At 45.7% G+C, this 13,572-nt stretch overlaps 1 protein-coding gene across 1 annotated transcript in view; it reads right to left on the bottom strand.

The window, feature by feature from the left end:
- SLC6A19 (solute carrier family 6 member 19) overlaps positions 1 to 13,572 on the bottom strand; it is a 39,280-nt gene that overhangs the window by 21,685 nt on the left and 4,023 nt on the right. The window contains exons 2-3 of the mRNA XM_056862502.1: positions 3,595 to 3,735; positions 488 to 625 (exon numbers count right to left, since the gene is read on the bottom strand). Coding sequence (XP_056718480.1) covers positions 488 to 625; positions 3,595 to 3,735 — 279 coding nt within the window. The remainder of the gene's footprint in view (positions 1 to 487; positions 626 to 3,594; positions 3,736 to 13,572) is intronic.

Raw genomic sequence — 13,572 nt, 5'->3', positions numbered from 1 at the left:
GCTAGAGCTAACAGGGTCTGCCCTGGTTAGTACTTGGATGGGAGACCACCATGGAAGCCCAGGGTTGCTACGCAGAGGCAGGCAGTGGCAAACCGCCTCTGTTCATTTCTTGTTTTGGAAACCTCATGAGGAGTTGCCATAAGTCAGTTGCAACTTGATGGCACTTTACACTCACACAGAGGTATAATGCACAACCAAAGGCAAATGTTTTGATTTGGAATATCCATTGTTTGCTAGGCTCCAAAATTAAAAAAAAGAAAAGAACTGTACAGCAGGGGAAAGGTGATAGTGGTCCTACCCCATGAGCATATACCATCTAAAATCGCATTTAAGACATTTAAGACATTCTTATTTCTTATTTCTTGGTTGCTGATTTTAAAAAGAAATGTTCTTCGGTGAAAGACGACACGACCCTTTATTAAAATTTTTGCAAGACATTTCAATTGCTGTCAGTTTTAACCAAAGCATCCCTCGCCATGGTGTGTACCTGTCTTGTTGGGAAGCAATGGGCAACCACTCCAGGGCAGGGGCTCTTGGAAAGAGTTGAAAAAATACCACATCACCCAGGCAATGATGGTATTGTAGTATAAACCAACAAGGAAAGAGACCAGTAACGCCGTTATACCTGTAGGAAGAGAGGGGAAAGGACTTTAGGCCACTCTGGTAACTTCTCATTGAAAACTGGCATACCAACACACACACACCTAGAGTCCAAATTGGGGACAGGAGTTAGGATGGGGACCAGATTTGGTCTCCAGTTAGGTAGCATAACCATGATTCCTGCATAAAATGACTGCCTTGTACACAGAAAGAGACAGACTTTTCTCCCTTCTCCCCAATTTTAGAATGAGCATCAGCCTGTGAAACTGACTGGCAGTAAATTAAGACAGACAAAAGTAAGTTCCACTTCACACAATGGCATAGTTGACTTGTGGAACTTACTGCTTGCTATGAGATTTGATGATGGACACTGACTTAGACAGATACAAAACAGGTGAGACAGATTTATGGAGCATGAGTCTATCCTTGGCTTTAGACCACAATAGCTGAATGGGGCCTTCAGGTTCAGAGTAGGGTTGCTACCTCCAGATTGGAAAACACCTGGAGATTTTGGGGGTGGAGCCTGAGACAGGTTGCAGTTTGGGGAGGGGAGGGACTTCAATGGGGATTAATGTCATAGAGTCCACCTTCCAAAGCAGCCATTTTCTCCTGGTGAACTGATCTCTGTCACCTGGAGATCAGTTGTAATAGCAGGAGATCTCCAGCCACCACCTGGCGGATGGCAACCCTAGTTCAGAGGGAGAATGTTTCTAATTGTCAGATTCTTGGGGAAGAGTAAAAAGGAGAGGGCTTCTTTTCGTGGCCATGCTTCTGTGCTTCCCAGTGACATCTGACTAGCCACACTAGATAGACAATTGATTTGATCCGTCATGGTTAATAGTTCATGGTTAATCTACGTTCATAGTAATGATGCATACCTATTCTCTCCAGGATCAGAGGAGCATGCCTATTATATTAGGTGCTGTGGAACACAGGCAGGATAATGCTGCTGCAGTCGTCTTGTTTGTGGGCTTCCTAGAGGCACCTGGTTGGCCACTGTGTAAACAGACTGCTGGACTTGATGGGCCTTGGCCTGATCCAACATGGCTTTCCTTATGTTCTTATAGACCAGCAAGTTTGAAGGAAAATTCAGCCTAGCTGCTTCTAATGCACAAGTTGGTTTGTTCTTTACACAGGTCACCTTCTAGCTATCACATGCAGCCTGATCTTGTATTCATATTAAATCAATCTTTATTTGTTTCAATCACAGATTGGCTGTCACAGCACATCTACATACAATAAAATTTCAGAGTTACATAACAGGCTGATTTCAATAGTGCAGACATAATTAATAAAAAGACTTAACCAGCTGCTTCCTTGTTGAGCCTACCGAGACCTGGAAAATTTGACCACCTTAAAGGTGGTTTCAGTTGAACAGTCTTCCTGGAAAATTTGGTAAGGTTGGAGTTATATGTACAGACCTAACGTCCCTGTACAAACGATATTACAATAACGCACAATTGACTATTTCAACCATGACCAATTGGCAGGGGCAAATACATTGAGAGTAAGAGATATGTGTATATCCCCCTTCCAAAAGAGTTGATGGTAACACAGGTGCTGTGGAACACAGGCAGGATGGTGCTGCTGCAGTCGTCTTGTTTGGGGGCTTCCTAGAGGCACCTGGTTGGCCACTGTGTGAAGATGGCTGGGCTTGATGGGCCTGGGTCTGATCCAGCAGGGCTTTCCTTATGTCCTTAACACATTAAAGCAGGTCAAGGTGAAGGCTCTTCAATATTTAGGGAATTCTAAAGCTGGAGCAAAGTTTGTACCCTGATTCCATAACACCGGATAGGACTGTGCCCATATTCTATCTACTTGAAAAGCTGTATCCCAGATTTGCTGTTATATCTATTGCTCCCTTAAATCCAAGTTTGTATAAGGCTGGGGAAGTGAACCCATAGAAATGTAGTTTCTCTTCACCAGCTGTCACCCATGAGTGGAAATTATCTGAAAGAATTAATGAATTAATAAACCAGAAGGGTTAGAGTTGAATTTAAGCCAGAAGGATATTGCTTGATACCAACCTTGTGCTTTAAGAAGAAGAAGAGTTGGTTTTTATATGCCAACTTTCTCTACCACTTAAGGGAGACTCAAACCGGCTTACAATCATCTTCCCTTCCCACAACAGACACCCTGTGAGGTGGGTGAGACTGAGAGCATGATTTGACCAAGGTCACCCAGCTGGCTTTGTGCGTAGGAGTGGGGAAACAAATCCAGTTCACCAGATTAGCCTCTACCACTCATGTGGAGGAGTGGGGAATCAAACCTGGTTCTCCAGATCAGACTCCACCACTCAAAACCACCGCTCTTAACCACTACACCATGCTGGTGGTGGCACCCCCAACTCTAACCCAAGAAGGCCATTGTGGACACAGCGGACAACCCCAAATATGGACGTAATAAATTTAGGTTGTCTTGCCTCCAGGGAATGGAAATCTTTAGCTGTGACCCACACATTAGCTGGGGAATCACCAAACCTTGGAAGATTTGATCACATAAGGAATATGGGAGCCCACTTTCGTGAAAAACAATCTCAGGGTGGCTGCTATCTTTCTTTGAGCAGTCTCAATAGTTTAGACCATCTGAGCTTTCCATGAACCAGTCAACTGAAAAACTATACCAACGTGTTTGAAAAACTTCACCTGCTGAGTATCCTGGTCATCACTCTGCTATCCATTGCCTTTTTATGCATTCTCAGTTTCCTCAGGTCTAACTTCCTGTTTCTTCCACACATTTTGCTCCCTCTAGTGGTCAATTCAATATAACACCAGTTTTTACGAAGCACAAAAAGCTGCTCATTTAAACTACGGGGAGCCTAAGGTTTATGGAAAAGACTTTACTTCACCTACAGTGCAATCCTAAGCAGAGTTAATAGAAGGATGTAATTTGGTTTAGGATCCCACTGTCGTACTTTTATCTATAAATCCACAATACAGACATGTTTCTGGATGGAATAACAGCTGTTGAGTAACTGTTGGTCTTCCAACGTACCTACTCCCTTCAGGGAAGGATGGATAGAACTCCAGACTCCCACACTGCATCTTCGGAGCCTTTGACCAATGGCAAACTCAAGATGAAGCAATGGAATGCCTTCCAGGACAAGCAAAATGAGGAAGGGGATCATAAAAGCTCCTGCAGGGGGGTGTAAATCCAAAATTAATATATTTTATTGAACAGAAACATGGAAACCTAGAGCTGGAGGTGACCTCAAGGGTCATCTAGTCCAACTCCCTGCACAAAGCAGGAAATTCACAACTACCTCCCCACCCACTCCCTCAGTTCTATTCCCAGAAGAAGGCCTCTAGGATCCCTGGCCTGGAGGGAAATTGCTCCCTGACCCCAAAGTGGCAATCGGCATTACCTTGGGTGTGTAAGAAGCGGCCATGAGAGCTAAGCACTGACACAACCCTTCCTGCCCTCCCTCTCATCATCTGCCTAAGTTCACAGAATTCAGCATTGCTGACAGATGGCCATCTAGCCTCTGCTGAAAAACTTCCAAAGAAGGAAGCCTTTTTCACTGAGGAACTGCTCTGACAGAAAGTTCTTCATAATGTTTGGCCTAAAACTCTTTTGATTTAATTTCAACCCATTGGTTCTGGTCTGACCTTCTGGAACGAGGAATGTTGGAATGAGGCAGTGAGAGAGGAAAGCAAAGCAGAAAAGATCTGGATGCAGTTCTAGTGAATCCTGTCCGATCTATTTTTTAAATTACTTTATTAGGAAGAAAGTTACATAAACTATTAGTACATTTTGGATATAATCCCCACACATACCTGCTCCTACCCAATTCCCAGTTCACCATTGCTAATGAAACTTGGGTACCCTCAGGATAGCCCCGTGATCCTCAACATGTTGCCAATAAGTAACATTGTATGCACCGATGTGCTTCTGATGCCCTTGTTCCTCTTCCCCACACCAAAGAGCTAATCCTAGCTTTCCTCCTCCTAGAATCAGAGTTGGAAGGGACCACCAGGGTTATCTAGTCCAACCCACTGCACAATGCAGGAAACGCACCACTACCTCCCCCCTACACCCTAGTGACCCCGACTCCATGTCCAGAAGATGGCCAAGATGCCCTCCCTCTCATCATCTGCCTAAGATCATAGAATTAGCATTGCTGACAGATGGCCAACCTCTTCTTAAAAACCTCCAGAGAAGGTGCACTTACCACCTCCCGAGGAAGCCTGTTCCACTGAGGAACTACTCTAATGGTTAGAAAATTCTTCCTAATGTCTAGACGGAAACTCCTTTGATTTAATTTCAACTTGTTGGTTCAGGTCCGACCTTCTGGGGCAACAGAAAACAACTCAGCACCCTCCTCTCTATGACAGCCCTTCAAGTACTTGAAGATGGTTATCGTGTCCCCTCTCAGCCTTCTCCTCTTCAGGTTAAACTCATTGGCACAGGAACTGTTTCAGAACAGCACAGGAGGCGTCACCTTCATATCTGCTGGAAGTCCTCACTGGGACAGGGTTACCTTCATATGTGGACATCATGTGGCTGGGAACATCCCAAAGTTTTGTGACTGGCCACTGCTTCCATGGAAGCCGTTCTGTGGTTGGCTCCCCGCCTCCCCCTGGCAGCCAGTTTGTGTTGCTGCTAACTACACAGTCTCAAAACTGCAGGGGTTCTGCAGGCTCAACAAGTTTGGGGGGGCCCCACTCATCTTTATACACTGAGAGAGACTTTTTAAAACAAAGTATCTGAGGGGAGTGGAAAATTATGAGGAAAGGGGGCCAGAAAAGATCCCACTGTTTTCTGAAGCCCTCAGGGGAGTCATATTTGCTTGCTTTTCTCTTTTCTTCAAAATGTATTACTTCCCTCATAGCCAATTGTACTGGCCACTCTTAAAAACTCTGCACTGAAGTAGGGTTTGCTTCTTTCCACTGGCAAAGGATCAACCACTTTTGGCTATCAAGAAAGACCTGCAAATCCAATCCTTCCCTGCATCAGAGTGCCAAAACAACTGGTAAAAATAAAAACCTTGTGTTGATAAAATAAAAACACAGCAGTCCAGTCAGAAACTGAATGTGAATCCAGAGTGTAAAGCAGGGGACCCCAATGACATCCCCCATGGCTGCCAGGGCACCTGCCAAGTATTTTTAGAAAGATGGGAACTTCATGAGCTCCTGCCCTTTGAAATCTTTTTGCAATGGCTGTGAATTTAGGATATTTTCAGCACAACCCTAGGCAGAAGTAGTTTTCTGTGCGTGGAGTGGAGTTACCCTAGGCAGGGTTTAAACCTGATGGTAGACCAGGTTTCTGGTGTGTTATTGGAGAAACAAAGGGAAAAAACATATTAAAATGGTATTTCCCTTCCTTTTGTTTTGTGAAGCACGAAGTCCACTTTTGCTAAACTGTAAATTCTGGGACGGAGGAGGCTGTTGGGCTCCTCCTGCCCCAGTCCACAGCTTGCCCCTGTGCCGTGACTGCTCCTACCACTAGAGGGGGCCCTAGGCTTCAGTGAGGATTGGGGAGGGAACAGGGTAGCCATATCAGGATCCCACTCCTTTCTAGGGACCCCTGCTCCCCAGTCCTCTGAGCAGGATCAGCTACCACATTCCTGAGTTGCTTCTGGGCTCTGTTTAAATAACCAGTGGGTTGCAATGACCACATGGCCATTTCCACCCCACCCATGTGAGCTGGAAGTCCTGGGGATTGAAGGAAAGCTCTCACTGACCTGGACAGCCATCCATCTCATTGTCCTCCTCCATCCGGCATTATGCCAGATGCCTCCAACTCACCTGCCTGCAGTAGGGTTGCCAACCTCCTGGTGGGCCGTGGAGATCTCCCGGTATTACAGTTATTCTCCAGACTACAGAGATCAGTTCCCCTGGAAAAAATGGTTGCTTTGGAGGGGGGATTCTATGGCATTATATCACACTGAGGGCCCTCCTCTCCCCAAGCCCCACCTTCCCCAGGCTCCACCCCCAAATCTCCCGGAAGTTCCCAATCTAGAGCTGGCAACAACCTTAGGGCTGCATCTTACTTACCTGCCTGCAGCTTACAGCCTAGTCTCCACCCAATGCCTGCTAAATTGCTCCCTCCCTCCACAGCCAGTACCTGCAGTCCACCCACTACCCCATCCTTAGTGGACTCACCCGGGTTGCTCTGTGGCCGGGGAAAGGCAGTGCTGAGCCAGCCGCACTCCTGACCAAGCGCGGACAGTCTGATGCCCTCCCAATGGAACACTGCCTGGGGAGCTGCACAGGAGGGGTGTCCTGGCTGTCAAGGACTTGAGATTACCCACAATTCCTTGCTTGGTCAATCTTTGGTTCAGGCTTGGGCCTTGGGCTGCCTGATTTCCATTTCAGAGGTCTTTGGTATGCAAGGGGTGTTTTGAAGTCCCAGGGAACGCTTCGCACCTCACATATAACATCCAGCTGGGAGTAATCCCAAGCTACCCTCCTTCCCGCCTTGAAGGCCAGAGAGCAATTAGAGAAATAACTTTGCTTGCCAAAGGAGTTTCACCTGTCACTTGGGAGATGGGGGGGGGGGTGATGGATGGACGGCCGCCATTCTTCACAACCACACTTCAAAGGGGCAGCTTCGAAACCCTGACTCAGCAAAATTTACAACACCTGGCTATAGTCCTTGGCAGAGCCTGATTGGGCCATGAGCTCCCCCCATTCTGGGTCTGCAGGGATAAGAACACCTGATTCGAACCTGGTCAGTGGGTGGTTCTGGGCATGCTACGCTGCATGGAGGCCATCACCATGTTTGTTTGCCTTTTAGGACGGGATGTTGTCTTTCGCAACCTTGGATAATATCCTGAATGCTGATGGGGGGAGGGAACCTTTGAGAACCGGTAACTGTTTTTGCGTGCCAAACCTCTTTGAACCAAACCTCCAATGTGTAGTTAGATATTTGCTTAAGCTTTGTTATTTTCTGCTGTGCTCATGTATGTCATTATCTGGAACTAAGTACAAGCCTTAATAAATTCTTAAACTATATTTTGTGACTTGCTTCTTGAACTTTGCTGGCTTCAAGCTAAATCTAGATGTCCTGGTTAAGGCAGCACACTTACCAAATAAGACTTCTGTGATTGCAACCCCACCTTGCAGGTGTACTACCCTGCAGGGTCAGTGTTTGGTTTTGTAACTGCAAAGGGCAGACTGGGTGTCTCTTGGCCCCAGCCTGGTTTGAACCCTGTACAAGAGTGGTGGCAGGATACCGAGGAGTGGGGTGGATTCCTTGCTCGGGGTTTTGTTAACTCGCACGCTTGCCCTCCTGTATGTAGCACAAGCAAGCTCCAGGGGCTGCAGCTGCTGGCGCTCCTTGACACTGGCTGTGTGTCAAAATTGTGGAGGAGCAAGGGGGAGCTTGCGTTGCTGCCCCCAAGCCCTGTCTTCCAGTTGGGATGTTCCAGGCCTTGGTGGTAACAGACTCTGAGAGGCTCAACAGGCCAGGGACTCCTGGGAGGCAATTCTTGGCCATGGCCTCTGAACTGTGGAACTCCCTTCCCCAGGAGGTTTAACTGGTTCCATCATCACAAACCCTTCCAGCTTCACCTGAAGACATATTTGTTCCAGTTCCTGACAATTTCCAAGGGATTTTGAGTGTTCTATGCTCGGAGTCTTAACATGTGATTATTATTATTATTTACTATATTTGGTTTCTACTTTTAACCATTTGTTTAAATTATGCTTCTATTTCATGTATTTCCTGTTTTACTACTTGTGAGTTGCTTTGGGCCATCACTGAAAAGAAAAGCAGAGCATAAATGCCTGAAATAAACATTCTCTTCTGTGTACATTATGTGATGTTTTGTGTTTGGGGCACTGCCGTTTTGGAGATTGGGACAATGGTTGCATTATGGTGTGTTTTTTTTAAAAAAAGAATCATTGTGGTTGTATTATTTGTAATCTGCTTCATACATTTGAGGAAGAGGGGTATTATTTGTTTATTTAAAAGAGAGCAGGCACACTACAGTTTTCTAGGCAAAACCAGGCATTAGAGAACATTACTCTTTGACACACTAGAATGAAACTCAGGGGGACGTCTTGCTCAATGCAAGTGCCTTTTACAAGTATTTCATTATTTAATGCCATTAAGTTTGCCAGCAATGCAACAATTGATATTTTAAGCTTAGATATCCACTTGTTCCAAGATACAAATATAAATCAGACCCTTTCCTAAGATGACCACGTTTGAAATGCAGCACAGACAGAGATTGCTCTCCCTTCACCCCTTTAAAAATGAAGGGAAAACCCCATTATAGGCAGCTCGAATCTCTGTGGGAATTCTGGGCTGTCTCTGTATCATGCTAAGCTAATGAGTTACAAAGAGCGGATCAGCCTTTTGGGAGGTGGAGAACTGGAGTGTATATTAACCAAGACATTTAGTGGAATATGGACTTTGATCAAGCAAATGCAATGGCATATATTTTCAGTAAGCTTTGGCATCCGATCTATGCCATATTGACTCTTTTGAAAATAATGATGATGATGAGGTAAAGTCACATCTGATATAGCAAAGCTGTTGGGATTTTCAAAACTGCATACGGGGTTGGATTCCATCTAAATTCCACACTCAGAAGTATAATTCCTCTCCTTCCCCCACTCAGGCTATGGCCCAAAATGCTCTCTGAAATACTGCTCCTAGGAGACAGGAGACCCCCCCCCCAGAAGCAAAATGAGGGGCTGCTGCTATGGGGGAGATCCCTCCCCAGCCATAGGTGTAGAACTTTTTAGTAGGATCCAGCCCACGGCGCCTGCAAAATCAGTCTAATTTCTTTTTTCCTTTTTAAAGTGGTTATTTTACAAGGCTCATTAGTCAAACAAGGCCAGGGATTCTCTTGCCAGAAGGTACTGCTGGAACTTGGTCAAAAAGATGACGCCATGCCTTCTTAACTCCACAGCAAAGTCCAAGGTCACAGGGCACCACACACCAACCTGTGGCTCCACCATGCAAATGGAAACCAAGTCCAAGCCTGGCTGCCCTTTTCCTGGGTTGTTCAGTGCAATTGTGAACGTTAATTTAAAATGTTGCCTTCTTTCTCCCCATTAAAATTCTCCCTTTTAATATTATAAAAGTGTACCTAGATGCGGGACGAATAATGCCAAGGACATTCATGTGGTCTAAATAAAATGGCCACCATCTTGAAATGTAAAAATTATATTGTCTGATCCCAGTTAGGCTGAATTAGATTTAAACAGTCCAGGTGGACTAGTAAATTAGACAGAAGATTCCAATACAGTGACTGAATAGTATTTGGAAAGCAAGCTGTAAACAATTACAAAATAAAATCTTAAATGAGGACTGGTCCTTAGTGTTTAAGGATGCAAATTGTAAATGTTCACCTCACTTCTTCCAGATACTCTTTAACAGAACTTTCTCCTTGCCAGACTATTTCTGCTAGTTAGAAATCCATACATTTAGATGAGCTTTCTTATTGGCAAGATGTAATGCCTTAAGGCCCTGACCTGGATGGCCCAGGCTAGCCTGATCTCATCAGATCTCAGAAGCTAAGCAGGGTCAGCCCTGGTTAGTACTTGGATGGGAGACCACCAAAGAATACTGGGGTTGCTGTGCAGAGGAAGGCACTGGCAAACCACCTCTGTTAGTCTCTTGCCATGAAAACCCCAAAAGGGGTTGCCACTTGAAGGCACTTTACACACACACACACACACACACACACACACACACAAGGCAACAATGAAAAAGGAACATCTAGTAGAATTATTTGGGTGAGATCCTGCTGCTGTTTGTGAGCATGAGGAACTTGTGGAGTCTGATCTCCCCACCCCCATGACCCGCCTGCAAAGACAGTGCTGGGGGCTGAGGGGACCCTCCTGCACTCAATGCCACAGGGCTTGTGGGTCTGCAATAAGAAGTGGGAACTCCACCCCTTGCTCCTGTGCTAGCAGACATCTCGCTCTCCCCAAAGTCTAAGACTGTCGAAATAAATGAAATCAGCGATCCTAAACGGGTGTCACCCTGCAGATGAGTTGGGCACTCCAAGGTTGTTCTGCTCATGCAAGGAGGAGAGGGGTTGACCTTCAGTGTTGTCTTTTGGGGGATCACAGGGGGCAGCAGGGGGAAGGAAAGGACAGGAAAGAGTCACTGTCGTGAGCGGGTGCCGAGGAGAGCGACAAGGAGGACCAGGGGCCTGGAGACCAAGGAGCCCTACGAGGAAAGGCTGAGGGAGTTGGGAACGCTCAGTCTGGAGAAGAGGCGGTGGAGGGGGGATGTGATGGCTCACTTGAAGTATTCCAAGGGCTGTCGCTTAGAGGAGGGCAGGGAGCTGTTCCTGTTGGCTGCAACTTGAAGGCACTTTACACACATACAATGCCTTAAGACTCATCTGAGACATAAGGGCCATATAATAAAATTATCGCAGAAGACTGCAAATACCCATTTTGTCCGGATCAAGAAGACTCTCTAGCCCACATTGTTTTAGCATGTCCACAAAATAAAACTGCATGAAATAAATATATCACTCCCTGGATCAAACAGCTAAAGACACTTTCTGAGAAGCATTGCTGTCAAGTAGATCGGTCAATTGCATGAGAGATGTGGGAACTTTCCACTTTATAGTGTCAAGGAAAAATTTAATTTAATTTCTCCCTTTTTAAAAGAGTGAAATAGTAGATGAGTAGCCAATCATACAAGACCCCCTTAACTTCACCTGGATCAAAAAGGAATGGTTGTTTAGAGACAAGCAACAGGGAGAAGCCAAATGCTTCCAGGCCTTGTCTGTGAGTTCCCCCGCTTTTGGAAACAGAGGGCTGGGCTAGATAGATCTAGGGGCCAGTTCATACTGTCAGCAGAATCAAGGGACCGATTCAGGCTGTAGGTGGGGAAATCACATGTTTGACTGCTACCCCATTTGATGGATTTCCCTACAACACTGAAAAGTAGCAGACAAATTTAGGTTTTAGCCTTTTTTCCATGACGGGCTAGTGTTGCTATATGAAGGGAATTGTTAAAAGGAACTTTAAAAGGAACAAGCAGTCACCCACATCCAGGAAAACATTTACTGCTTGGCTCTACACGTTGCATAAACTGGTCCTTGCTCTGATCTAGCAATGCAATTTGTGTTCCTATAAGCAATGTTTTATTAAACATCCGCAGGGAACATGAATTACTGTGGATTTTTTTGCTTCTCTCCATGGCAAGTTCACAAGCTGCGATCAGAAACTAGGTGCACAAAGTTTTTGCCATGACACAGTGATTTTATTATTGCAATTCCTAAACTGTGTCTGCTACACTAGCGTATTGTAGAAAGCACAGAAATGTGCCTTGAAAAATTAAGCCGCCATGCTGACTGTTTCCACAGTTCTGTGGTTTAGACCCTAAAACAGTGTTGCACTTACCTGTAACTGCTGTTCACTGAGATGGCTTCTGTGCAGGCACACATTGAAACTGCCCATGCGCAGGCCTGCCGAAGGAGAGAATGTTCTAGCTTTCAGGTATAGGAAGGGTTGCCTCACCCCAGCACACATGCATAGGTTTTCCCGCCAAGCTGGAACACATCTAAAGGTGGAGGCACCCCCTTTCCCCTCAGTTCTTCTCTCTCCTACCAATTAAGATCCCCAAGAAACAACTAATGTCTCTCAGAGAGCTCAAAGCAGGGCAGGAGGGAGGGAATGTGTGCCTGCACAGAAGACATCCTGATGAACAACATTTACAGGTAAGGGAAACTCTGTTTTCGTCTTCGGTCTTCTGTGCAGTCCCACATTGGGAGACTAATAGGCTACTCACCAGGTGGCGGGTGCTGAGTCGAACAGATAATACAGGACCACTTTCCCAACTGCTTAAGAACTCCAGCCAATACCCTTCTGCAACAATTTTTAACACCCAAGAATCTGTGGTAATCTCCCTCCAAGCTGGAAGGTAAGGAGCTCATTTGTCCTTGAAGCTAGTAGATGATGGCAGGGCGTTGTCGTATAGTCAAAAGGTAGAATTATGACCCTGTTGCTTTGGAGACTGTGGCTGAGAAGACCTGGACCTGGGATTAGAATACCTGTGCTTTCCCTCATTCTGTGTTGGTAAGTAAGGGTACAGTTATCCATAGAAGGCAGAGGAATTACCAGACTTGTAGTACTTCTGCTGTTGGAAATACTCTCTCGTTGGGAATCTCCGTCTAGACAATTGAAAGGGAGGAGCAGTGATACCCAAGGACCAGGCAGTCTGCTTGTATTTCTTGATTTGTTCCAGAGTCTCATTCGTCTTATCTGAAAACAAAGAGTGGCCTTCGAAGGGCAGGTCTTCCACCCTTGAGCGAGTGTCAATATTCAAGGCTGTAGAGCGTAGCCAGGAAAAGCGTCTAAGCGTAATTGCAGCTGCCATGGCCCAAGCCGAGCAGTCAGCTGCATGCCTGCCTGCATTCATTTGTTGTTTTGCCAATTTTGTCACTTCTGTCATGAGAACTTCAGCTAAGGTACATTTATCTTCTGGGAGAAGATCAATATAAAATGCCATCTTCTCCCACAGAAAAAGCTGGTAAGCACCCATGATAGCTTAATAGTAGGCTATACGGAAATTAAGGGCATCAGCTGAGTAGACCTTCCTACCCAGGGGATCAATCTTGTGGCCATCTTTGTCTACAGTGGCCAAATGCCCACCCTGTCTGTGTTTTGACTGTATCTCACCTGTGATCAGGGACAAAGGTGCAGAATGTGAAAAAAGAAGTCCACAGTCAGTCTGCTGTACTTAGATAGGATGCAGGCTGATGCCCTTTGGAACAGGGAAGCCCCATGTAGAAATCAACCTTTTAATCAATAAACAATGCATCTTTTTGAGTGCAAAGGCAGAGGCGTGCCTCCAATTTTAGCTCTGATGTGTTGTTTGGGAATCTATTACAAGTAGAGATGCCTCCTGACATCCCACTCATTTGCCTGCTAGTGCCTGAGGGAGGAAATGGTTTTTACTGGCACAGAGATGTCATTTCTGAGAAAACTGGAAGTGAAGTAATGGATGCTCCAGAATTTACAAAAACTCTATAGTTTTACCACAGAATTTTTG

The sequence above is a fragment of the Euleptes europaea genome, chromosome 17 (genome assembly GCF_029931775.1).
Source record: "Euleptes europaea isolate rEulEur1 chromosome 17, rEulEur1.hap1, whole genome shotgun sequence".
In the NCBI taxonomy this organism is placed as follows: Eukaryota; Metazoa; Chordata; class Lepidosauria; order Squamata; family Sphaerodactylidae; genus Euleptes; species Euleptes europaea.
This window is presented reverse-complemented; position numbering and strand designations above follow the sequence as displayed.